General features: G+C 46.0%; 2 protein-coding genes and 1 long non-coding RNA gene across 8 annotated transcripts in view; 2 read left to right on the forward strand and 1 right to left on the reverse strand.

Moving 5' to 3' along the window:
- Positions 1-940: 940 nt before the first annotated feature.
- On the reverse strand, positions 941-25,766 carry REXO5 (RNA exonuclease 5). 2 transcript variants are annotated; one of them, XM_019751607.2, is made up of 20 exons: positions 25,642-25,766; positions 25,139-25,280; positions 24,121-24,233; positions 22,984-23,110; positions 21,848-21,944; positions 18,793-18,936; positions 16,362-16,450; positions 15,275-15,390; positions 14,040-14,178; positions 13,807-13,901; positions 12,750-12,852; positions 10,364-10,464; positions 9,439-9,559; positions 8,549-8,653; positions 7,717-7,854; positions 5,745-5,837; positions 5,028-5,244; positions 4,616-4,803; positions 3,551-3,669; positions 941-1,205 (listed from the first exon to the last, which is right to left on the reverse strand). In XM_019751607.2, exons 2-20 carry the CDS (start codon positions 25,274-25,276, stop codon positions 1,124-1,126), a joined length of 2,325 nt encoding a protein of 774 aa, XP_019607166.2. In that variant the 5' UTR covers positions 25,277-25,280; positions 25,642-25,766; the 3' UTR covers positions 941-1,123. The 2 variants fall into 2 exon arrangements, with proteins under 2 accessions (XP_019607166.2, XP_019607167.2); XM_019751608.2 differs by lacking the exon at positions 25,642-25,766 and adding an exon at positions 25,382-25,526.
- Positions 7,849-10,480, forward strand: LOC109458185 (uncharacterized). Its single transcript, XR_012493237.1, has 3 exons — positions 7,849-8,700; positions 9,454-9,581; positions 10,348-10,480. It is a non-coding gene; the product is annotated as an uncharacterized LOC109458185 (long non-coding RNA).
- The window catches only part of ERI2 (ERI1 exoribonuclease family member 2), a 30,488-nt gene continuing 29,968 nt past the window's right edge, over positions 25,714-26,233 (forward strand). For all 5 annotated transcript variants that reach the window (XM_074323115.1, XM_019751610.2, XM_019751609.2 and 2 more), the window contains exon 1: positions 25,714-25,846. In XM_074323115.1, the coding sequence (XP_074179216.1) occupies positions 25,824-25,846 (23 nt within the window). In that variant the 5' untranslated portion in view covers positions 25,714-25,823. The remainder of the gene's footprint in view (positions 25,847-26,233) is intronic.

Consider the following 26,233-nt stretch of genomic DNA (forward strand, 5'->3'; position numbering starts at 1 on the left):
AGATGGACTCCAACAGGTTAAGTGACTACCTGCCCAGCAGCAGAGCTGAAGCCAGGCCTGTCCCTGTCCCAGGGCACTTCCTTGTCGCTGACGACTGGAGTCCCGAGGTAAACAGCTGCGAAGCTCCCACCGCCCTGGAGCTCACTGGGCAGCAGGCGGCCCAGCCACTCGGGTAGTTTAACCATATCCTCGGCCCTGCTGGGAGCTTGGCAGGGCACCTGGGGACTGGCCTTTTTACAAAGAAGCTTCGAAGCTTCAGGCTGCAGTGTCTCAACTTGCAGCAGGCCCTCCGGTTCTGGCTGCTGGCTCCCAGCTTTCACACAGGGCCACGTCTTCTAGAAGTAACAGGATTCAATGCTGCTTCACGTGCTTTGAGAGTTCATTTTGAGTTGAGACTTTTCTAATTATAAAAACAATATGTTGATTTTTTTCAAAAACCAACTAATACAGGTTTTGGAATCGTGTTCTGGTGCCCATTCCTTTCCAACACTGAATGGTAAGTTTGGGGGCTGAAATAAGTAGCACTGGCTTTCCCTGAGATTGAAGCTTAGGGTTCTCAGGGGGGATCTGGTGTGATGGAGGCACCTAGTGGTGAGGGGCGGCACTGCAGCCTCCCTGTGGCCAGGGAGCATTCCTAAAAAAGGACCAAAGCCAAGTCTTAGCTCTCCTCTGGGGGGACCTGCCAGATTTTCAGTCCAGCCTAGCTTTCCCCTTGTTTCATAAGAGCTGTCAATGAGAAAAGTTTGCCTTACAGAAATCTGCTTCACAGATACGACAATTCTGACAAAGTGCGAAATGGCTGGGTTTTCTACCCGGAGCAGGCACTGCTGCTTTCCTTCCCTGTGTGTGCCATGTAATAGCGCGCTGCGTGGAACAGGCACTGCTGCGCTGTCTGCGTGTACACACGGACGACGCAAAGGAAGCACAAGCAAACTGCTCATGGTTTGCAGGTAAAGAACGCTTGAGAATTTATTGAAAACTTCCTACATGCTACATAAATGAACTTGACCCCTGGACTGGTACACTTTCCCAAAGCCATCTGCTGGATGGAGGGGCTGCAGGCCGGCCACATTCTCTGCCGGTGCCCACGAGGAAGATGGCACATGGGAGGTGGGGGGCAGACTCACAAACACTTGTTCGGGGTGGTGCTCTCCTCTTCACTTTTTATCCCCATCAATCCTAGGCCAGGCAGCGAGCCGTGAGAGCTGCAACAAACGGGGAGTGAAGACAGCTTTCACCCACAGGGTTACGAGCACGCGGGTAGAGGAGGTAAGTTTGTCGGGTGTGTGTACATGCTGTGCGGCAGGGGTCGGGCAGGTGGACAGTTTAGGGAAAGCTGCCTAAAGATGGCTCGGTGGAAAGAAAACTGACTAGTCCCAGAGACTGACACATCTGCCACTGAACAGATGTGAGCGAAGCCCATCTCGACCAAGGGCGAGTGGCCTCAAGCTGAGCTTGGCTTCTCCAAACTATAAAACTCGGAAGTACTTAAATCGCCGTCTCCAGGGCTTTGGAGCACGGCAGACAGTAGCAGCTAACATACAGAGAATCGTTCTCATTTAATCCTCAGAACAGCTCACGCAGCTAACGGAGGTGCTGGTCCAGGTATAACTATTATGTCCCACAGACATCACTTGTTCAAGTCATGTAACTGTTAAGTGACAGACCAGCCGGGTAATAATGGCAGTCTGCCATCAGAGTCCTTTTAAATTGCTGTTTATTCTTTTGTTCATCCATGTTCCAGGCACTGTTTGGAAAACTACCCAGCAGTAACTTACTGAATAACTTACGTTGTAACACACTGGGCGTGGTGCGTAGAATTTAGGAGAATCTAACACGTGGGTGCCAGCCGCCTCACGAAGCTGGGTTAGAGGACTGAGGAGCCGCAGGCAGAAATAAGCCAAAACAAACGCAGACACTGTCTCCCCCTCACGCCTAAACTTAAGCTCTGGCTGTCGGCAGCGGGGCTGGAGTCAGGCCACCGGGGTTCGAATCCTAATCATGCACGTGCCATCTGTGCGACCTCAGGCCAGTGGCTTAACCTGCGTCTTTCCTCCATGTCAACTACCTCAGCCAAAAGTGCATATAAAACATTTAGTGCAGTACCTGACACTTAATAAGGGTTTGAAGAGTTACCACAATTCCTATTTTCAAGATTAGTTTTAGCAGCTACCAGAATTATAAGGATTAAGGGCTGAGTCAGGTTCCCAGCATGAGGAAACCTTCTCTTCTCTTTGCTGCTCCTTCCTGGGCCACTTTCCCAAGGGTATCTGCTGCCCTGATGACAGCTGCACAGACGTGGTCCAGAGCAGACAGTCACACAGCAATTTTATTGTTTGGGAAACACATGCTGCTGCCATGGCTGTGATCAATATGGCTACAGGAATCAGAGGGTAACTTTGAAAAGAAAGGAGAACATCAGGTTTCCTACGGCAGGATTTGCTGTTTCCAGAGCTTTCTCCTGACTTGTCAAACATATCTTCTGACCTTTGCCCCCATCAAAACTTGAAGCCTTTTCGCTGCCTGACCCCCAAAACTCCCTCCTGCAGCCCCTCACTTTGGCCACTTCCGGAAGGAGAGAGCTGTGGCCGCTCTTGGCTAGTCACACCATGGGAAACACAACGGCCAGTCCCCGGTTCCAGCCCCGAGAAGCCAGGCCAGGGCAAGTCCGTGCCATCACCCAAAAAGCTTTCCTGGCAGCTTGTGGGCACTTTCTTACCTCTTGCTGTTAGCCTGCCCACAAACCTGCTCACAGTACTTTAGTCTAAGATCTTTCTTTCCTCAACACAAACACCTAACACATGTTTCTGTTTCCCAGAGGCAGCACTTCCCTCACGCTGCACTGAGGGCCTGAGGTATGTTACAAGGATTTTGTGACAGGAAGTTCATTTCTGGTCCCAGCTTAAGGCCTGAGGCATTTCTGTTCTGTCATCTGCGGCCTCGGGCCTGGGAATCCTAGATGTCAGAATTTTAGGGACTTTCTAGATAAATATACAATCCAGTGATTTTCAAACTATGCTCAAAAGGCCACTGCCCCCTCCCCCCGTCCCCACTATACACATTCATTCATCCTGGAACTGCTGGTCTTTATGCTTCAGGATTTAACATCAATTTTTCTTTTAAAGAAAGGGTTTTATAGTTAAAAGGTTTTGCAAATCACTGATTCATTCCAAATCCCTCATTTTACCAAAGGGAAACTGAGACCCACAATGGGAAGGGACTTGGCCACTTGTCAGAGGAGGGAGAGGACAGAGATAGGCCCTGGTCACATCGAAGCCTGGGCCTTGCCCTAGAACGTCTTGACCATTTATACTCAGTGGAGTCAGGCAGCTGCCCCTCATCCCAGGGAGGCTGCGGGGCCTAAACCTTCTGCCTTTGAACTGGCCTGAGTGACCAGTAAGGTTACAGGAGAGCACATGCGTATAACATACAATACCTGTTTCTTACAACGGGACAATTCAAGTGACTGCATGTCAACAAAAGGCCTTTCTCCGAAAATAGCTCAAGTCCAGAGGCCAGAAGCACAGGGGGACAACCCTTCGGTCCTTACCTCTTGGTTCCTGGCAACAGGATGAGGCAGAGGGTGCCTGGGCACAGGCTGTGGTAGAGCCTCCCTATCTTCCGGCCCCAGCGCCAGGCTGCTATCTTCGGGTGGTCCACCTTCAGAGTCTAGGATCAAAGCCACGTTTGACATTCAGCCAGCGTACCCGCTGCTCGCCTCTGGAGGGGCTGCACCATTTTCTCAGGCTTGTGGCCATGGTTTCCCAGGAAAGGCTCTGTCTAAATCCTCCGTCTGAAGCTGGAGCCCACACTGCAGGGTTCCCTGTCCACCCCAGCGCCCCCAGGCCTCCGAGCCACTCTAGGAGGACACCTGCTGTCCTGTCCTCCAGATGTGTATTCCAGAGCCCTGAGCTGGGGGAACCATGTCACTAAGGAGAGCTGTAGCCTAGCCTCTGCCATTAAGTGGCTTTGTGACCTGGGGAAGTCACTCACCAGCCCTGGCCTCTAGTTCTCTTCTGCTAAGTGTGGGGCATCAGACAGGGGTTCCCGAACTTCAGCCATTTGCCTTCTGCATTTACCCTTCTGCTGTGTATCCCCCAATGGTTCTTTTAGACGTGAGTCAATTTCTCCCTTAGCATCGTCTAAATAATACTATACATGAAGTCGTAGGTTCAGTGTGGTTGTTGATGGGTGTTAGAGAAACAAGTTCATAACTGTAAAAGTGAAAACAAATGTCCATCTGTGACCACCCCAAATCGTCTTGTGTAGAGAACACATTTTGGGGAACCTACATCACTAAAGACTTGTCTGGCTCTCCTACTGGTCAGCCCCTCAAAGTCCCTGGAGAGCCACCTGGAGGACAAAACCCTGATTTCAGCAAGTAGGGGGGGGGGGCAAAAGTATGAGAGCTCGTTGATCCAAAGATCATGCAGGGCTGGGAGACGCTGGAGTGTGAATGAAGACTCGTCCCAGGGCAGAAAACAAGGATTGCAGGCTGCAGGGTCGCTTGGGCAGGCCTCTCCTGACTAACTTCCACAAACACCAGAGGCCAGCCCCCAGAGCCCACAAACCCAGGCGGCGACCCTCGCCGTGACCCCAGGACACCCTCACTCACCTGCAAGGCCTGCTGCTCGAAGGGGGGCGGTACGATGTGGAGCTCCGGGGGGCTTCTCGATTCTGGGGGTAGGCTCTGCAGCCACGTGTGGAGGTGCCTGGGGGTCAGGGCATGCCTGCCTTTGAGCTTCCACCCCCTGCCGGTGAAAATGCTGAGTGCCCTCTGGGCACTGCTGAAAGTTTTGAATTCTGAGAGAGAGAGAGAGAGAGAACGAACAGCCGTGTTACTAAGGGCCAGAAATGCTGGTCACCGCGCTGGGGTCAGCCCAGCCAGGCTCCAGGGAGGACAGGATGACGGGCTGCTGCCCTGGTCCGGGCCCGGAGGCGCAGTCGATGAGCATTTCCTCTTTGCCCTCGTATGGTCCCACCCCCACTCTCCTTCCCCAACGCTACCTTCAGGGGCACACACTTACTCAGGAAACTGTATTTTTTCTGCTGTCTATTTTTAAAATCCTTAGGCAAGATGACAGCTTCCAGGCCAACAAAGAGGCTGGACTGCCGCAACAGGCGTTCTCGGAAGGTTTCGCTCACTCCAGACAGGTAGATCGTCCCTCGGGTCTCGGAATCTTGTTCCAGCTCATTCACGAGGGTGTCACAGTCAAGGGTGAGCTCGGTCACAGGCCTCTGCGCCTAACCAAGGGAAGATGGCGCTAGGGGTGCAAAGTCACCCCTTCAATCCCCAGGCTGGTTACATACGAACAGGGAACGTAATTCTGCAGTGGCCTCATCTGTCTAAGAGGCTAATGGTAACTGCCTAACAGGACACGGGAGAGACTTCATAGGTAGTACGTACATACTTTCGTGTAAGTAAATGTACTCTCTCCTCCCCTCCACCCCACCCCCCTGCACCCCGCAGTGGAAATCAGTTCCCTGCCTTCTAGCCCAATGCAGTTTCTGCATAAGAAACTTCCAACTACCACCATTGGATCCCCTGAAAGCCTGCCTAACAGGCAGTCACAGCAAACCACTCCAAATAACTCATCTGGGCTCTGAGGAGTGGTAAGAGGACAGGAAGAGCCCCGGAGCCAGGCTGAGCCTGAGCAGAGCGCCAGCTGTCACGTCTCAGGTAACTGTCCACTCGGGCTGAGCCCGGCCAGAGCTGCCGCCCGTCGCCTTCCCTGGCCACCTACCTTGACGCGGATGCCATCTATCAGAATGCCGTCCAGGGACTCAATGGCCAGCTGAGCAGCTTCTAGGATTTCATACTGGACACAGACATGCGGCTGCGGAGAAACAGACCAGGAGTTCCTTCCCTTTGCTAGACAAGGGGCTGGGAAAGGGGCTGAAACGACATGGCCCAAGCCACCAGGACGAACGTCCTTGCTGTGCTGAGCCAGACCGTGACTTCTACAGACCATCGACGTTAAGTGGAACCACCCAGGATCAGGAGCTGGTTTCGCAGAGCAACACCCTTATGTGCCATGTAAAATGGAAGCCCTCGCTCCCAGGGCGGCACGGGAACGCACTGACAAACCCGTTACGACACAACTTGCTTCCCATGCTGCTTGGTACTGAATCACTAGTCATCCCTGCAAGTCACAGGAAGGTTCCTGTTGGTCTTGTTAGCGTCATTCTAGGCAGCTTGTCTGGAAGCCTGTGGAGGTTAAGTTCTTCCACTGTATAGGCTGCATCTTCACTGACTGCTTTCCTGCTTGATAACAGACCAGCTAAATCTGTGCCGATCTGAGCCCGAGTACCATCATGACATAAAAAGTGCTCCCACAAAAAAGCTTCATGATGCTGGACTTGGCAGTGATTCCCTGAATATGACACCAAAGGCACAGGTAATACAAGTTAGACTTTATCAAAAGTAAGAAGTACATCAAAGGACACTCTCAGCAATATTAGAAGGCAGCCCAAAGAAGGGGAGAGAGTATTTGTAATTCAGATGTCTAATGAAGGACTCACATATAAAATATTTAAGAACTCCTCAAAATCAACAACAACAAAATCAAATAACCCAATTAAAAAATGGGCAAAGGACCAATGGACAGTTCTCCAAAGACATACAAATGGCCAACAAGCACATGACAAGAGACTCAACATCACTGGTCATCAGAGAGATCCAAGAGATACCACCTCACAGCCGTTAGGACGGCTACTGCCCAAAACACGGAAGGTAGGTGTTGGCGAGGATATGGAGAAATTGGAACCCTTGGCATTGCCGGTGGGAATGTAAAATGCTGCAGCCACTGTGGAAAACAGTGTGGCGGGTCCTCAAAAAATTAAAGTTATTTAACCCAGCAATTCCACTTTTGGGCACATACCCAAAAGAATTGAAAACAAGGACTCAAACGGATATTTGTCCATCTGTGTTCACAGCAGCAATATTCAGAGTAGCCAAAGGCAAAGGTGGAAGCGACCCAGATGTTCGCCGTTGACTGGATAAACAAAATGTGGTGTATTCACACAATGGAATATTATTCAGCCTTGGAAAGGAAGGACATTCTGACACATGCGACAACACGGATGAACTTTGAATACATGCTGAGTGAAATAAGCCACACACAAAAGGATGAATATTGTACGATTCCACTTCTATGATGTCCCCAGAGGAGTCACATTCATAAGATAGAAAGGACAATAGTGGTTACCAGGCCCGAGGGAGAGGACGGGAACGAACTTATCCCAAGAAACGAGGGCGCTAACAGCAGCAGCTGCAACAAAATCCCCGCCATAAGGCTGCTCTGTCCTTTAACCCAGCCAGCAGCCTCTTTGTAGTTCAGCCCTACAGAGATTTCTTAAGATGTGGGAGTTGAAAGGGCATTTGATCATTTCAAGCTGACACCTCACGAAGGAAGCCCAGCCTACATTCAACCAGCAGACATAGTTTTGGTCTGGCTTACATAAGAAAATTGGAGCCAGCCTAAGGAAACTGGCAGATTTCTCGATTCTCAAAACAAAAATTTCAGAAGCTCTGGTGGCACTGGGTCCATATTCTTGTGGGTCAACAACTGAACTGTTGCCACCAGCGCGTCTCGCACTCCAGTTGGTGACAGTCAGGCTCCTGTCACTAATATTTGTTGTCTGAAGGGCCCTAGTACGCACCTGAGCTTCCGGTGCGCATCGGCAAGGTCAGACTCAGTTTTCTTGTCTCATTACCTGGTGTGTTTCAAGGACGAGGCTGAACGACCGAACTGGGCCAAAGCTCTTAAACAGCCTCTTCAGAGCCCGGAGGTTGCAGGTTTTGCTGAACGGTCCAGCATAGACAGTCGATATCTCTGTCCACTTGACCCTCAGCTATAAGAAAAACAACAGGATACAGTGAGTAGGCAGATGTGGAAAGAGAATTAAGTCAAATCTAAGAAGTCATGAGTCAAAACACGGGATAATTCCACTTCAAGGAGTTTCTCAACACAAACACCTGCCAAATGTACAAGGATCTGTCTGTCCACAGGCGTTATTTCACTACAAGATTATTTGGAAGAGCAAAAATGTATAAAGCACAAGTGAAAAGAAATAGGTACGCCATACAACAGAATACTACAAAGCCATTACAAACAAGGGAAATAAGTATGTAGTGACACGGAAAGATGGACGAGATATACCGTTAAATGAAAATAGAACATCACAAAACCACACACGTAGTCTGACTCCCATTTTTATAAAAATGGGGTTTTCCAACATGTTCATATACAAAAACTCTGGGGCAGCCGGTTGGCTCAGTGGTTGGAGTGATCGGTTCCACCCAGGTGACCGGTTCGATTCCCACATGGGCCAGTGAGCTGCGCCCTCCACAAGTATATTGAAAACAACGACTTGACTTAGAGGTGATGGGCCCTGGAAAAACAGTTTCCCAATATTCCCCAATTAAAAAAAAAAAAAAATCTCTGGAAAAAAATAAAGTAAACTTCATAAAGTACATGTTCCTTTCCTTAATGGTGGGGAGTATAGTGAGTCATTAAGGAAATCTAGTAGAAACCACCCCACTTACCCTTTGTTTCATCTCCTCGGTGAGGGCAGGTGAAAAGCCTTCAAAAGAGAACTGGACGATGCTGAAGGGGAACAGGGGGACCTCCACCCTGGCCTGCTCAAGGACCTGCGGGGACAGCACAGCCGGATGAGGCAGGGCCCACTCACCCGGAGGTGAGCCACAGTCGGAGGCAGTGGTTGTCTTTTTATCCACATTGAAATGCTATATAGGGCTGACTTCAAGGTCTGCGAGAAAATGGTGACGCCACACAGCCTCCGAGAAGAACCACATAATCAATAAAGAGAATACATAAAATCACACATGACCCATACCTTTAGCATGACTAAGAAACACGACTACAACCTTCAGATTTCCTGTAAGAAATAAGTTAAATTCCAACAGAGCCCCTGCCAGCCCACACTGTGGCAAGCCTGTGAGTGAAAAGCAAGAAACAAGCTTAAGAGACACTAGGGGAAAAAAAGGGGGGGGGGGGATAGAGAACACTTAAATGAAGCACAACCAAAACCACCCCAGAAAGAAAAAGCACAATGAAATGCCAAAATAATGGGTACAGGTTGTTACACCTGACAGTGAGAGGCGTGGCAGCCTTAGAGAAGAAGCCCTGCTTCTGGGAAGAAATACACAGAGAGAGGAGGTAATGTCCCCTTGGAGACACTGCAGTGAAGGGAAAGAAGGAAAAAAAGGGAAATGAGGATCCTGCAAAAAGACCTCTAAGACAGGCCTGTGGGGTGAACCAGTGGGTGAGGGGGACGAAAAGTGCTCGATGGAAGAGGTGATGTGATGGTAGGCAGGGCTGCTGCTGAACAAAACCTTGACACCTGCGTAGGTGGCAAAGGGCCACAGCCCCTCTGCTCGGAACGCGACTTCCACAGACACAGTAGCTCACTCACCTCTTTATTTGACAGGCATGTAACAGTTTCACAGTTTCTGGAAGAAGAAAGTTCACTAGTATCTGCCTCCCGAGTCAAGAGAAGGAGCTTCTGACCCATCGAGTGCAAGCAGTCTAAAACACTGTCAAGTACAAGAGGTCAAGGTGAGAACAAGCTTTCCCTAACCCGGGCGTTCTCTCTCTCTGTATTTGCACTGTCTTAATATCACAGAAATGCACTCAAAGCTGTCTATCAAAGTTCAGGCCTGATTCTAAGGACCTGATACATATTATGGTGTAGAGACCTCTTCTGAGCTTGTTTCGTGTCCCCCCCGCCCCCAATCCCCCAATCTCGGGAATACATCTCCAACTATAGTCTTGTCTTCTAATCAAAATACCCACTAGTCTAGTATCTCCCCTAATGCTACTTAGTTTAATGTATTTGTGTTTTACTTTTTTTCCGTAAAGAAGTCATTTTAAGACCGGTTGCTAGATTCAGAAAATTACAAATCAATATAGATACTATTTAGGGCAGAAGGTGGTATTTTCCCCTCCGTGGTTTTTGTGATGAAAGAATGTTATTGATACTGTCAATAGACACTTATTCCCGTGTTTCCCCGAAAATAAGACCCAGCCGGACAATCAGCTCTAATGCGTCTTTTGGAGAGAACATTAATATAAGACCTGGTCTTACACTATATAAGACTGAGTATTTATTGTATTATATGTTATGTTACACCCAGTCTTATAGTAAAATAAGACTGGGTCTTATATTAATTTTTGCTCCAAAAGATGCATTAGAGCTGATTGTCTCGCTAGGTTCTTATTTTTTGGGAAACACGGTAGAGCAGACTCGAAAGAGGAAAAACACTCCTAGGTTCTGTTTTTAAGTAAGAAAGTAGAGACTGCATTTTTCTTTGCTCCTGTTTAGAACTGAAGAGGACTACCTTGTGTTGTGCTGCTGAACTCCTGCTGTGCTGCTCTGCCCCTGGTCTGTTGCGTGCAGTCCCTGGTGACAAGCCAGGGCCTCCAGGTTTAGTTCTGCGACCTTGAAGAAAGGAAAGTGCTCAGAACCATCTCATTTCTTGCAAAGCAGTTGAGGTTAAAAAACAAAAAACAAAACAACCCAAAACACACACACACACACACACACACACACACACACACACACACGAAAAATCCACTCAAGGGGTGTTTTCTGCTTCTGTAGACAGTGGCTTTGCCATTGTCACAGGCCCAGGCTGGCTTCAACAGTTACCAGATGGTTCTGGCAGCTTGGCCAAGAATGGCAGTCTGTTACCAGCTGCTGATGTTGTCACACGAACACAGGGAAAGGCAAGCAGGGCTGAGTGATAAGGGATGGCTCATCATTCACTCGAGTCAGTCACTTAAAATTAACTCCTCTGCAAACGTGCACATTTTGGAAATGAAAAAAGAATGGCTTTTACAACATCAAAAAAAAAAATAATAATAAAAGACTTTTTTTTGGTTTAATACAAAACCATAAAGTCTATCATAGTTTATTCTTCCATATAGTGGGAGACCACTTGCAAGTTGTGATGTAGAGAATGGGATACCAACGCTTTATTTAGAATCGTTTTAGATTTACAGAAAAATCACAAAGACATTACAGTATAATGTCCATATACCCTACTCCCATTGTCAACTATTATTAGTATCTTAGATTAGTATGGTGCATTTGACGCAGTAAATGAACCCCTACTGATACGTTAGCTTAATGCAGATTTCCTTAGGTTTTACCCAAATGAGATACAACTTTCACTGGAAACCAAGTGGCAGCATAATAGAACGCAGTGGTTCTCTAAGTGGTTCGAGAACTCCTGGCGGTTCCAGAGACCCTTTCAGGGGACGTTCATGAGGTCCTCCAACTACACAACAGATTGTAAAAGCAGACATGAGAAAGTCACTGGTCTCCCATTCAGCTAGACATTAAAGAGATTTGCAAAATATATAAAACAGTAATACTTTAGACACTGATTTTTTTGAAAATGCTTTTTGCTCATAAAAATCCATTTTTTGTGTTAACAGGGTTTTTAGTATTTTCAAAAAATTAAAAAATATTAAGATTATTTTTCCTCATATTTAATTTCTAATATGGTAAATGGTGATAGATGTGATCCATATAAACAAAAGCTCTTTGAGGATAAATGGGTCCTGAGACCAAAGTTTCTAGAATCTCTGATGTGGTTTAAAGCAGGGGCTGGCACAGTCCAGTCATCGCGTCAGGTCCAGCCCAACACCTGTTTTTTGTAAATAAAGTTTTATTGGAACACAGCTGTGCCCATTCACTGACATACTGCTGTGGCTGCTTTGGCCCTACCAACAGTAAGTGGAGTACTTTCAATGGAGACAGTATAGCTATGAAACCTAAAATACTTGCTATATCTGACCTTTACAGAAAAGTTTGCTGACCCCTGACGTAGAGCAAAGACAGCCTTTGGAATCTGACAGAACTGGATTTGCATTCTGGTTCCATGTCTGCCAAGCTGTGGGACCCGAGGTAAGTTATCTAACCTTTCAGAACCTCAGAATGCTCATATATAAAATCGAGATGCTAATAATAGTTAACTTATAGGATTGCTGGATAAGATCATGTACATAAAGCATTTTAGAACAGTACACTTAGTAAGATCTTAGTGGACGGTGGCTGTTACTATTTACATGCCCAGTAAGATATTTTAGAATGTCTTTCTACGACCACGACACACGACACGATTCTGGCTACTTATTCTACATGGACTATGACTTATTTTGTACCTGAGTCATAACAGAAAGAACACATCAGGCACCAGGACAAGCTAATAGGTTAGAAGACGCTATACCCAGGTCTCTGAGCAGTTGTTCTTCCACTGTGTCTGTATATGCTGTTCTAATCTACACCCACCATCTGCTGCTGAAACAATGGCCCTGCTCCCCAACATGGCAAAAACCTATATAGTTTTTTATAATTATTACAATTATTAGCATCAGCTACAATGTTCACCACCAAATGATGGTGGTTAATGTGCTCCAGGTACTGTGCTAAGAGCTTTATATCTCCACCCATATCCCAGAAGTGTGTTCCCATTTTACAGACCTAGAAACTGAAGTTGTTCAGAGAAAGTGCCTATATTTCCAAACAGACTTCAGAGACTACACACTTAACCCTCCATGATGTCAGTGATACAGGTCTTAATTACGAATACATGCTCAGCTTGAAATTACAGTCCCATTTTTGTAAAGCACGGTAACAGCAGGAGATGGTGGTCTGTGACTATCTGTTCTACTCCCATAATTTTAAGAAAAGCAAACACACAGGTCAAAGGTACTAACCTTCTTTGGGCCATACTTAAGAAAATACCGAGCCAGTTCAAGGGCTGTTCTAGCATCTTCTGTAGCATCGTGACCAAGCCTATCTGGATTCTGTATATCCTTCCTGGAAAGTCAAGATAAAGTTGACACACCCGGGAGTATTTTTAAATGAGGCTCTTTTACCGCAAATATTCTGGTTACATGTAACATTTTAGCATTTTGATAATCAGATTTACATCACAACAATCAAAATTCCTTTATTCCTAAGTGCCAGGACCTGAGAAAGGCGAGGATGTAGAATGATCAGAAATGACTTTGTCTACAGCAAGCATATCACCTGGACAAAACGCTGCCCAACAAAAGTCTCTTACCCACTCCTCACTCCCCTGTCTCATTTCTTAGATGTAACCGTGTTCAAAGTTAACTTCCAGAATTTTTCTATTTGTACACAAGTGTCTATATGTAGTTAACTCCTTTCTTGGTTGTTTTTAAAAACCTCAAAAGAATACATATGTTTATGTCTACAGATGCATGTAAATCTCATCTCCATCATATTGATATCTAGGCATACACGGACCTTGTTCTCAGCAGTATCTTAGAGAGCTTTCCTTATTAGCACAGAGACCCTTCACATTTGTTCAACAACAACAAAGTATTCAGTAATACAGATAACCATAATTTATTTAACCAGTCCTATAAAATATGTGCGCTTTGGGCTGTTTTAAACCATACTATAATGAACATGATTGTACATAATAGTATCCATTCAATATAGGAATGTTCTATTTTGAAATTTTGGTTAACTTTTATGCCCCGTCCTGTCCAGATCTATCCACCAACCCTCAACTGTGAATCTAAACCCCTTCTTGTGTTCCCACAATTTTTTCATTTCTGAGTCATACTTCTCTCCGGAGTTAGGATCCGGAGTTAGGATTCACAAGAAATAAAAAGAATAATGTTTACACATTAAGAGGAGAAACAGAGACCGTGATTTTTTCAACATGGATTAAATAAGGTACTATATGCTAACTTATATGCAATTTGTCAGGATGATATTATAATATGCAAATAAACCTACCCCAAAATAGCTTTGGCTAAGAACTTTAGCTTAAATCTTCTGCCCTGTTCTCTGACATAAAGCAATGATGTATCAATAACATATGGATGTATCATCTGAGGAGGAAAGAGAATAGAATGAATAGCATCCTATGCTTGAGGAAAAAACAAGTGGGCCGGGGATAGAAGAGCCCAAGGCTTCCGATTTGAGATAAACGGGACAGGCGTATATACTAGAAAAACGAAGATACTTACTTTCAGAGCTTTGAGATCCAAGTCTAGGGAATGGCCCACTAGCACAGCATTGGGAGGAAGCAGTGCTTTTAACTTTCTCTGCACATCTTTGAGTTTGGTCGTTACTGGCTCAAGACTCTTCTTCGTGATTCCTGAGAAGCTTTCAATAAAAAAAGACAAATGGACAGGCCAGTATGTTAACAAGTTTTCCTCCCTGGAAAATCATTTCTAACATATTTAAAAAATGAATATATGCTCAGTGTAGAAAGGTTGAAAATATAAGTAAGCAAAGAGTAAATTAAAAATTACTCATAATCCCATTACCCAGAGATCATCACTTTTTATTTCAGTAAACATCCTTTCATATTTGTGGTAATATACTTTGATGTATATACTTCATTTTCATAAAAATGCAATCATAATGCATATGCTACTTTATATTTTATCATTTGCCACATGTCATGAACAAGGTTTCACATCAATAAATCGATTTCAGCACATCCTTTTAAATGGTTAGAGTACTCCATTATATAGATATAACGTATTTTAACCAGTCCCCTACTGTTCAAGTATTTATACTCCCTAATTTTGTACTGCTGTGACAAACACACGTATACATACATTTTTGCCACCATGACTGTTCCCTAAGAAAACTGTCTAGTTGTCACATCAGGACAGCCTTTAGCACTATGATGGCTTCTCTGTGCCCGAAGGAAGCAGGAATCTATAGGTGCAACTTCAATGGGCAGAAACAGTCATGTTTCGCTGCCTTTTCTTTGTAATGTGTACACTCTGAAATTACATGCGAATAGGCTAACATTTTTGAGCTTCAGATTTCTGTTATGGAAAAACTTGGTTTTGTTTTGGTTTTTGAGGTCAAGGCTGACGACTAACATCTAACTCATGTGACTGCCAAATGATTTGCAGATTTTTCAGATGAGGTCTTATCAGAGACGAATCTCCAGCTGTTTGGCGGCTGCCAGATAATAATTCCGACTGGGAGAGTCCCTGACAAAGAAGATACTGTCCCGCTGACTGAAGGTCACAGGGGGATGAGAGACCAAGCAAGGTAAGAGCAGTCAGTATCCACTGACGTGCATTTCAGTACGGGCATTGACAGTTCTGACCCAGCCTTTTCCTCGATAAATGTAAGGAGATAGTACCTAACCAGGCAGAAGCCTCCGGCTATTCCTGTGAAGCTGATGCCACTCTAGTCTGCCAGCTCTAGGAAGAGCAGAAGGCCAGGGGTAAAATACCTGGTGAGGTAGTCCAGAACCTTGTTGTCAGGCTTCACGAGTTCATCCAGGACACAGCCACCTCCTTCAGTGACCAGCGCGATGCGTGTCAGTTCTCTCCCCTTGGATGTGAGGCACTGAAACACCAGGGTGTAGTCAGTCAGGCCTCTGAACTGCAACTGGGGAACCATATCACCACCATCGGCCCGAACCTACTGGGGTCCCTATGACCATGGCACGGCCTTTTGCTGACTGGAGGATCCAGTATGAATGAAACTAAAACAAGGGAGGCTGCTGAATATTACACTTCAGGTAAGCGACCATATAATTTCTCCAGGAAGGATGTGCTCAAGGAAGATGAATGGAAACAGCATCAATCATAACTGTACCATGTATCGAGTGTATGCTGCATCCCAGTGCTATACTAAGTACCACTCGTAAGTAATTTCTATGAGCACACGATTACCATCTTTTGCGGTGCTAAGCCACTTTGCACATACCACCTCATAATAACCCTTTGAGGTCGCCTCTGTTCTCCCCACTTCACAGAGGGAAAAGCTGAGGCTGACGGAGGTTAGGGAATATGTCCAAATGACATAGCCACTAACGGTCAAAGCCAGGATACAGGCTGTGTTATGAGAGGCTCCAGACCTGTAGCTCTTAACCCCTCGGTTAAGAATTGAGAAACTGTTACCTAAGCACTAAGCGAGAGAGGATGCACTGTCTTTGAAAGGAGACTTACTAATTAGACAAAGCAAAACACAAGGGAGCTTCAGCAGGGAAGTCCTGCTTCTGATCTTAAATGTACAAAACTAAGCCAAACTCCTGGTATTTGAGGCAAAGTCTTCAAGACAACAAAACACTGTTCAAAAGACAGAGGGAGAAACTCCTAGTAATGTGCAAGAGTCTCACAAAACACAGCAACTAGACAGAAAGCGTACGTCACATTTATTCTTTATCCTGGAGCAAAGATCCAATTTTTGAATTTGTGAGTAAAAGGGCCTACTTTCGGTTATTTAAACTGAATATGGAACTGAGTGCACTGGTTCACTGGTCTACTAGATTCTAGTTTGCAATACTCCAGCTGAAAAATCAAAACGCTGCTTACCATTTCACAGTCAAGTCCAAAGAGAGGACTGTTGTCTGTTACAGAACCGTTACATTTGGTAAGTACAAAGTTTTCACAGTCAGGAAAACCTAGGAGGGAAAGGAATTATAAAATCATTTGCCTTTAGAACTAGAGAAGGTAAATATCACTCTTAGATTCGTCCGGGGAAACAGAAATAACACATTTGCTAGCCACCTTCTCCGTGTCAGACACTTAAAATATAAAGACTAATATTCTGGGAGAAGAATACTATTCCAGGGAAGACTAGGCCTGGACATCCTGACAGTTACCCAGCAACAATTTCTCCTCCTATGAGAAAAGAGATTATAACTAAATTGTGGATAAATCCAAAGTGACTGGGCCTTTTCCACGCAGGCACTGAGGGAGGTTGAGGAAGTATGGAAATGCCTGCATGTGGCATTTTGCTTTCCTAAACTAGTAAAAGGAGTGAGATTCCACCATAATAGAAATCTAAAAGCATTTCACTAGAAGCAAAAGTTTAAGTAATATTCACCATGCACATTCCTGCACCTAGCTCCACCTTTGAGATTTCTCTGAGATCTGTTTAGAAACGTGCCTCCATTTTCTGGAATCATAGGCTGAAAATTCCCTACTGAGGCTCAGCTGTAGGTTTAGGGCGTGTCCTCTGTTGTGTACCCTAAATCAATAACCAGGCATATTCAGCTTAGAGGCCCAAAAGCATTTGAGTCATTGAAGGTTGCTACCTCAGACTGAAGCTGAAACAGTAAAGACAACACCTAGGTCTTGTTTGACTAGAAACAAAGGAGGATGAAAAGCTTCGCCCAGCTTCTATGTCACTGTACCCTGAAATTTCCAACTGGTTACAATGAAAATAATCAAAATATGATCTAGATCAGGAAAGAGAGGCATCCCCAAATCTGGGCGACATTATGCTTGCTGCCCCCTCACCTATATCTTCAGTGGCAATAATAACAAAAACTAACTTTTTCCCAGCATTATGTGCTAGGCACCGTGCTAAACGCTGTTTGTACATTAACTCATTTAAATCCCCGTGGCAATCCTACAATAAATAAACTATTAACTCCATTTGACAGATGGCTTTTTCACTTCAATAAAAAAGGAAATTTGTTACCAGAATGTATTAAAAAACTCTAACAATAAAAAAGACAGCCCAATTAAAAAATGGACAGATCTGAGAGATATACAAATGGCCAATAAGCATATGAAAAGATGCTCCACGTCATCAGCCTTCAGAGAAATGCAAGTCAAAATCGTAATGAGATAACACTTCATACACACTAGGAAGGGCAGGATCCAAAGGACAGAGTCACAAATGTTGGGGAGGATGCGCAGAGCTTGGAACCCTTGTGCACTGCTGGAGGGAACGGAAGACGGTGCAGCTGCTTTGGAAGATAGTCTGGGAATTCCCAAAAGGGTGCACAGAGTTAGCCTATGATCCACTGCTAGGTGTACACCCAAGAAAAATGAAAACGTGTCCAAACAAAAACTTGTTCCCAAATGTTCACAGCAGCATTATTCATAATAGCCAAGTGGAAACAACCCAAATGTTCATCAACTGATGAATAAACAAAAAGCCATACATGAAATATAATTAGAATGAAAATAAACGAAGTACTGATACATGCCACAACATGGATGAACCTTAAAAACTTTATGCTAAATGAAAGAAGCCAGTTACAAAAGCCACGTATTGCAAGACTCCATGAATGTGAAATGTCCACAATATGTAAATCTATAGACAGAAAGTAGATTAGTGGTTGCTGCGGCCTGAGGGCGCTGGGGGAAAAGACAGTATGGGGTTTCTTTTGGGCTGACAAAAGTGTTCCAGAATTGATTGTGGTGATGGTTGTAAAAAACTCTGTAAACATCTTCAAAACTATTGAATTATATACTTTAAATGGGTGAATTGTATGGTAGGTTAGTTATATCTCAATAGTTTTTTTTCAAAGGAAATGTAACATCACTGCTGTGATTAAGAAGATAAAATGAAATCACACCATTTTTATTAAATTCTCAGTACATAACTGACCAAGGCTCTGAGACCAGACTTGGTCTCCTCATTGAAGAAAATGAGCATGAGGCTGGAGTGGGGGAGAATTAAAAGTAGTAGAGAAGTGTTCAAGACACACGGACTTCTTTTTAATATACTGAGAAGGAATGAAAGAAAACTGAAAGAGGGATTTCTAATTAAATATTTCAGTGCTATTTAAGGCACGTTCCCCTACTACCTAAAATCATCACTTTAGCGATCATGGTACACATCCTACACGTTAGGAAACATTGCACTTAAAAGTATTTCCTCAACAACAGAAGATGGAATGGAATAAGTCACTTGGAAAGCAGCCCCCAAAATGAACTTTCTAGTAATATTTTTAAACTGCTAGGTCTTCTTCCATTGTTACCAACATCAGATTAAATCTAAACCAACCTTGTAATGGAAAGTGAAATGTTTCCATTTCCTCCTTTGTGAGAAGGCATTTGGTAATGCCCACTTTCTTAGAGCCATACTTTTGAATGATGGGGTCATCTTGCAGGTTGATGCTGACTTTTGAACTGGCAGAAGGTAAAGACCCTGAAACAAAAAGCACAATTGAATGTACGTTAGAACTTGTGTGTAAGAGACCTCAGAGGACATGTCTCTTAAAGCTTGTGTAGGGTGAAGATGGTAGAGATGAAAAGACATGTAAGAGCCAACCCCAACTTTTAAGGAGCTCGCACTCCAATAATTACAGGAACACAGAGAAAATAAGTTCCAAATAGATACAATAACCACAGCTATAAAAGGGAAAGGAAGAAGCCCCTGGCTGGGGTGTCCAGAGGTGGTGCAAGGGAAGTACAGCCTGGCTGCGTCTTGAAGAAAAGGCAGAACCCAGGTAGCTAGTATCTGAGACCTGCCCGGTACAGCGTCTGCCACTCCTCACAGGTCACTGAGCTGACTCGGCTCCATCCCTCACCACTTGCTAAAGCACCAGCCTGCTCTTTCAGCAGAGGTGGTCACTGATGAGAAGTATGAAGAGTGGGGACCTGGCTTAGGAGGGACCCACCCATAAATGACCAGTGACTTGATAGCCATTGTCAGGACATGTTCAAAAGTGACAGTAGTAATTAGCTAAGCCTGCTTTCAGAACTGAACCAGGAAAAACAGAAAATGGCCAGTGAGAAGAGAATCAAAAACAAAGATGCCACAAAAGGGACAGAGAACGGGTCTTCACTAGAGGCACTTAGAGTCCTGCTGGCTTCCTGGTCCATGTGCACCCTTCAAATACCCCTCTCACTTAGGTGGCCCCAATGAGATCTGGTCGTTGCAACCAAAAAGGCCCAAGTGTCATCAGTAGAAAGAGGGCATTGCAGGCAAAGCAGAGATGTGACAAGACCAGTCGGGAGAAGAAAAGGTCTGTAAGAGAGGCGTGTAGGTAACAAGGCTGACAGAAGAGGACAAAAGGAAACTGTAGACCCCGGTGAATGCCAGGCTCAAGAGCTGGGACTTTAGTCCATCTTTGTACATATTGGGGGACAAAAAGTTCCTGAGAAAGAAAGTGGCATAACCAAACCCGATTTTAGGAAAGATCAACCTCAAAGATACGTAGAAAATGGAGCAGAGAAATGAGAAAAGGTCTGGATTAAGATGGTGGAAAAGACGGAGGAAAAAGAATATATGAAAGACACATTACACAAGAACAACTGAAAGAGCATAGTGACAGAACAATGCAATTCAGTCAACAAAGGACTTACTGAGTACATGCCTGACATTGTTTTGGCCACTTGCAAGTCCCCAGTGAACAAAATCAACAAAATTCTCCATGGTAATTCTAGTTGGGAAGATGGACAATAAACTAACATAATACATCACGTGAGGATAAGGACTATGGAGAGAAGTGAAGGAGGGAAAGGAGAGGGAGGCTGGGGCAGGAAAAGGGTTCCTCCTGCCATCTGTGTATGATCAGGGCAGGCTGCTCTTATAAAGTGACATCCGAACAGAGATTGAGAGGCGCAAAGGGAATGAGCCATGCAGACTGGGGATAAGCAGCTAAAAGAAAAGCAATTTAAAATTCAAGACCGGTGTCCTAGAGAAAAATGGTACCGACAGAAAAGGGGATTTGAAGATGGAAGCCTGTTATTTCGGGATAAGAGAAATGCTTCTAGCTTTGTTACGATTGAGGGGACAGTGAATGTCCAAGTAGCAACAGCCAGCAGGCAGCTGAAAATGCAGCCTGGAGTCTGGGATATCAGAGCTAGAGATGAAGATATAGGAGTTATCCACAGAGTGACAGAGAAACTTGCGAAGGACAGATGAGTGTTCCAAAGGAAAGACTGAATTTGCAATCGATGACTATTCCAAAGGAAGATCAGGGTGCTCTAGACTATACCTTGGGAACTTTGACACTTAGGATGGGGAAAACAGAGCGAGATGTTTAAGAGGACAGAGAGGCCATAAGCCTTTGGCTCCCTGGTCCCTGCAGAATGAAACCCGAAGTCCTTAGCACAGTGTTTCCTGCAGGAGGACACGTCGGCTTTCACAGACCTGTCCAGCCGCATCTCCCCACTCCCCACTCTTATTCCATCCCCGCCCCCATCCAATCACCCCAACATCTATATATTCTTCAGCCAAATCAAATTTCTTTTTCCTGATTAGAACTTTGCTTTTACAAGTCAATGTTTTTACATGAGCATTGAGTCTCATAAGGACTACTGTGATTTACTCAAAGATGTTTAACATACAGTGCAGGTCATGTGTGGGCATCTACAGGAAGGAGAAGAGAATGGAAGAGTAGGACACTAGATGCCTGAGACAGAGGATAATGGGAAGCAGTGTGGGAGGAGATGGGCAGGAATCACTGGTTACTCCTTACTCCTTTTCCATGTCCCTTGAGTGCAAATATTCAACTATTTAATTATTTCTGAACACACAAAAAGCATCACTTACCTTACTGTGTGTAATGAAGTGATAGCAATCACTTACCTCCTTCCCTCCCGTAAAACAGGTTAGCTACAACTTCCTATGGATGTAACCCCGTTTACAAAATGGATGTAACCCCCAGTTTGAAAAACATTGCTATCGTGGATTTTTTTCTCTTAGCTGGCCAGTATCTAAACCTCCTGCGTATTCCTCACTGTGAGTAGTAATTGTGGGTGTCCCTTATATCCATCAAAGGCAAGCTCTTCCTTCCGATCCATACACTTGTATGTACAAAGACACAGTGACAGTTTAAAAATTATTCACAGTAATTCTAAAAGTCCAATGTTAGCGATATCCAGGGGAAACCTAATCAGATGGTTTCTGAGGCATCAATCCCAGCTATAGTTTCTGTTGTCTAATTTCCCTGGGTTACTTATCCATTTTTCCCCTTAAAATGCTTTTCTGCTCAAGTTAGAATTGAGTTTTGTTGTTTACGAGAATAAAATTGACTGTTAAACCTACTTACAAGCATATCCATAGTACCTTTTAGAATGAGCAAATCATCAAACCGGTGTCACAGCCTTACCTTTGCTCATCTTGGACAAATCCCCAGTTGTTTCTTTCTTTTGCAGCCCAATGATATCAGCTAGAAAATCAGATGATGGAGAAGGCAAGCGGAATTTCTGAAAATACAAAACAGGATTTCACAAAAATGCTCGAAAGCAGCTACAATACTGTCAAAGACCTAGTAGGCTTTATTGTCAGCTCAAAGCTAGAGGTCTGGACCTGCATTGTGTGTGTTGTAAAATGAGGACTGTTTCCTTACAGGTAAGTGAAGCTGCATTTATCCCATCCCAGAAATGTACTTTGCATCTCTGATTACACCTGGTAAGAAAGACAAACATTCCAGAAATGTCTGACTTAGAAAAGAAAGTCCCTTCTGTTTTTCAAAGCACTTCCCTATATCTGTTACTTCAGTGGATGGCAGGCCAGGCTGTTAGGACAGATGAATAGCAAAGTGGTGTAGGGCTCCAGCCTCAGGCTCACCTGGGCTTAAATGCCAGTTCCACCACCTACTAGCTGTAACCTGGAAAAGTCATTCAGTTTCCTCATGCATAAAATGGGAATAGGAAAGCATCTGTGTCTTACAGGACTACTGTGAGAATTAAAGCTGACATTCGCAGCATGAATAATGTGGGACCTAGCACACAGGGAGCGTTCAATAAACGAAAGCAGAAAAGAAAGAGACCCAAGGAGATTCAATGAAGGCGCACCAACTCCAATGCCCCAGGGGTAAATGGATGAAACAGTTCACTAGAGAAAGGAGGTGGCTGGGGGACAAAGGACAGCCAGCATGTGCTTCTTCTCTTCAGCCACAGATACTGTTCTAAGGGTGCCCCATCTTGTGATGTTGTTGAGAGAGGCCGGAAAACTGATTTCATGTCAATTTTACAATTTTTGAAAACACCATAGCCCAAATGAAATAGGATGCGATCAGCCTAGGAATTACAGACTGCAATCTGGGAATAAGTGTTTTGCCTAGATTCCCCCCCAAAAAACAGAGACAAACTCAATCTCAACACAAGAGCTCTGCAGCTTGCTTTTTGCTCCACAACCCGATACTTGTTCACTCAGGCTGCAAAGAGCTGGGTTTGAGATGCTGCACTGATCTCTAGGGGGGAGGGCGAGACTCTGGCCCCAAAACAAGGTTTCTTAACTTACGTGTCTGAATGCCTTTCGGAGAAACCCAAACTCCATATAGAACCTGTAGAAGTGTAGCTGACTCATCCCCTGTAGTACAAAAATCACTACGTTGTTCAGGTTGTTTTGGTGAAAAAGCTGGCACCAGCTGTTGAAAAATCAAACCAACACAGCTAAGTGATACCGGCAAGTCAGTTACAGGCAGACAGAAGGGAAGTGTGGGGGGAAAAAGCAGTGGGCAACAGCTAATGGAGTTTATCACCACTCACTGACTGCCCGGAAATGGAAAGCAGCTATTACGGCACAGAATTCAAGTAAACATCTCTTGAGATAATAATTTGTTACGTTTAAATCAAGGCGACTACCATGTGAAGTGCAATGTATTCAAATCCAAAATCCTGTTAAAAATTTGCTTCAAATCTTAAACTCAGATTTGTTTTAAATAGGAACCAAGCTCACTTTCTGCAAGATCCCAACCTGCTGGGCAGTTCTTCCTCGGCAGGTAATCACGACTGGCTGCAAGAAAGCCAGTTTTAGATAAACTGACAGACCAATGGCGATACTTATTTGTCATTGCAGAAGATGGCTTTTGAGGGATCTGTCTAGCCAGCCTCCCCTAGACAGATGTGTGCATTTGAAAATCTCTCTATTGGTCCATATACAAAAGCAGTGTTCATTAGACATTTAATAATGGCATTGAGAATATCAGAATAGTAAAATTCTCTTTGCCCTTTATTTTTGACAGGGAGAAAAAAGACAGATATTCTTAACACATGGTTATGTTATTTCAGTTGGTTCTCCATTGGGGGTTACAAACCAAAATACCTCTAGCAGCCAGACAGTGTAATAAAGGAAGCAGGCCAGGTGGGACACTCAAGTGGACGTGACCGATCTGAATGGGGAAGCCACCATTCAGCTTTAGCAAATTGTTGCCATGTGGGAATACAGGCACAGTTGCCAGATCTCTGAGTTTTTGAAGAAGTCAAAAATCTGGATTTTTATAAAGGAATTCCCAAATAAAATTGTTGGCAACCAGCATAAATTTTTTTTAGGACATTCTGGATGGCAAACCAGTCATGTCAGTTAAGGCAGATACGGCCATCTAGACAGCACTTTGAAACCTCAGGTCTATACCCACCATTTAAGTTCATCTCATACCTGGGTCTAGGAACACTGGATTCGCCCACAATTGCATACTTCAGCAATCCACATAGCTGCTCATGGGTTACTTCACAGTTTTCGGTAAATAAGATGGTAGATAAGCGTGCTTTCTGTAAAGGCAAGTCAGGGCATAAGAAATTATTATCAAGAATAGCAACAAAGCAAGGCAAATTATTAACATTTTCCAATTTGATTAATTTAGGATACATCCAAACATAAGGAGGGTTCTAATTCATCGGAAATGAAGGTCTAAATCAACATTGTGGTCTTGTAGGATTGTTTGTATAAAAGATACATTAAAACATGGGGGGTGGGGGGGATGGACAGTTGTGCTGGAAACTACTACACATGTTGGTGGGGGGAAGTTTATGGTACTGTTCTCACAACTCTTCTGTAAGTTTGTTTCCAAATAAAAAATGGTGAGATTATCAATTTCCTTACACTTCTTACCACATTAACCTTTAAAAAATTGTTCTGCCAATCAAAAAAAAAAGGAAAAAGGGAATCCTGTTTTAATCAAAAACGTTTTGAGCACTCATTCCTTCCTGACCTACTGCAGGACGTATTATTCATCCCGTTATCTTGTGTCTCTGTCACTGGAAGGAGGAGGCCTTCCCGTGTTCCCCGCAGCGCCCCGCGTGCCCCGGGCAGCGCCTAACAGCGGCGCCTGACGACCGGTAGGGATGCCCGTCGGCCTCATCATCCCCCTGCCGGGATGTCAACTGCGCGCGGTGAGGAACCCCGCGCCGCGGGGCAGCGGGAGAATCCCAGAACCTACAACAATTCCTGGCGCACGTTAGACCCCAACAACCATTCGTTGAGGGAGCGGACATTCACCTTGTGAGCCAGGCACTCACCCAGGTCGAAACCATCACCATCAGCCCCATTCCCGTTGTACAGACCCGAGAGGGGGGTGGGCCTCGCCGGCGGCCGGGGGCCCCCGAGGCGGCGGGGCGAGGGTCGGGGGGCTCCAAAGGGCGCCGGGCCTCCCAGCCGGGCTCCCCCCGTTGCTCACCTTGACCTGGGGGCGTCTCTCCTCACGCTCCCACCCGGCCCGCATCGCCTCGGCCGCCCCGCCCAGCTGGCTCGGGGCCTGCCTCCTCTTCCTGCCCCTCTTGGGGGGCCGCTCGGTGTTTTCCTGCTCCGGCTCCATGAGGCTGTGGAGAAAGATCGGTTGGCGCTGAGGGAACCCGACGCCTGGACGCCCCGGGCCGCCTCCCGCGAGGAGAGGGCAGCAGCAGCGGCCTCGAGAACCTACAGCCTCCGTCCGATCCTCCCCTCTGCTCCCAGATCGCTCTCGCCCGCCGCGCACAGCGAGGCTGCCCACGATCTGGCCGGTGTCGCCGCGGAGAAAACAGCGCCGCCTCCAGCCCAACGGCTTTAAAGCCCGCGCCGCACGCCGGGTTCCAAACGGTTCCCCAACCGCCGAGCGCGCCTCCGCCGATTGGACAACGAGGGAAAGGGGCGCTCGCGCCAAGCGGCTGCCCCGCCCCCAGCCACGCCCCACACCCCTCGGACCTCGAGATCGCCGCAGAGAAGCCCCGGCTGACCCGCCGCCGCCCCAACCTCAGCCGTTAACGGTCGCCGAAGCAGCCGGCTCGGCCGTTAGGACGGACCGGAAGTGGGGGTCGCGCGACTTCCGGAAGTGGGGGTCGCGCGACTTCCGGCAGTTGGGCCGTTGGGAGAGGGGCGTGTCGGGAATGGCGACCAAGAGGCTGGCGCGGTACGTGAGGGGGCCCCGGCTGGGGGTGGGTCCTGGTCGGGAGCCTGCGCCCGCGGTGTCCGAGGGGGCTGGGCAGGGGGCAGCCCCCGCGTGTCCGACCTGCGTCGCGGGCTCGGGCTGGAACCTGGGCCTCGGGCCTCGCGTCGCCCCACGAGCGAGGGTGGGAGGACCTGGGTTCTCGACTGGGTGCTCTTGAGCCCGTGTCAGCGCCCTCTGAGCTCGGGGGGACGATTGACAGCGCCGTGTGCGCCGTGCGGAGGGCTCAGCCCCCATCGTCCCCGTCCGGCTGTGCACCCCCCCCCCCACTTCCCAGTGAGCCGTTTCACTGGGAACGTGCATCGGTGTGGCCTTCTCCCTGGCTCCTGCACCTTCCCGATTTTCTAGGGG

The sequence above is a fragment of the Rhinolophus sinicus genome, linkage group LG18, assembly GCF_036562045.2.
Source record: "Rhinolophus sinicus isolate RSC01 linkage group LG18, ASM3656204v1, whole genome shotgun sequence".
NCBI classification, from domain to species: Eukaryota; Metazoa; Chordata; class Mammalia; order Chiroptera; family Rhinolophidae; genus Rhinolophus; species Rhinolophus sinicus.

Excerpts from the sequence above, each read along its gene's own strand:
- REXO5 (XM_019751607.2), bottom strand. The coding sequence starts at position 25,276 with ATGGAGCCGGAGCAGGAAAACACCGAGCGGCCCCCCAAGAGGGGCAGG. Across the intron at positions 18,937-21,847 it reads TTTGTCCAAGATGAGCAAAG|GGTCTTTACCTTCTGCCAGT; the intron begins GTAAGGCTGTGA and ends TTTTTGTTTCAG. Across the intron at positions 5,245-5,744 it reads TAGATGGCATCCGCGTCAAG|GCGCAGAGGCCTGTGACCGA; the intron begins GTAGGTGGCCAG and ends TCCCTTGGTTAG.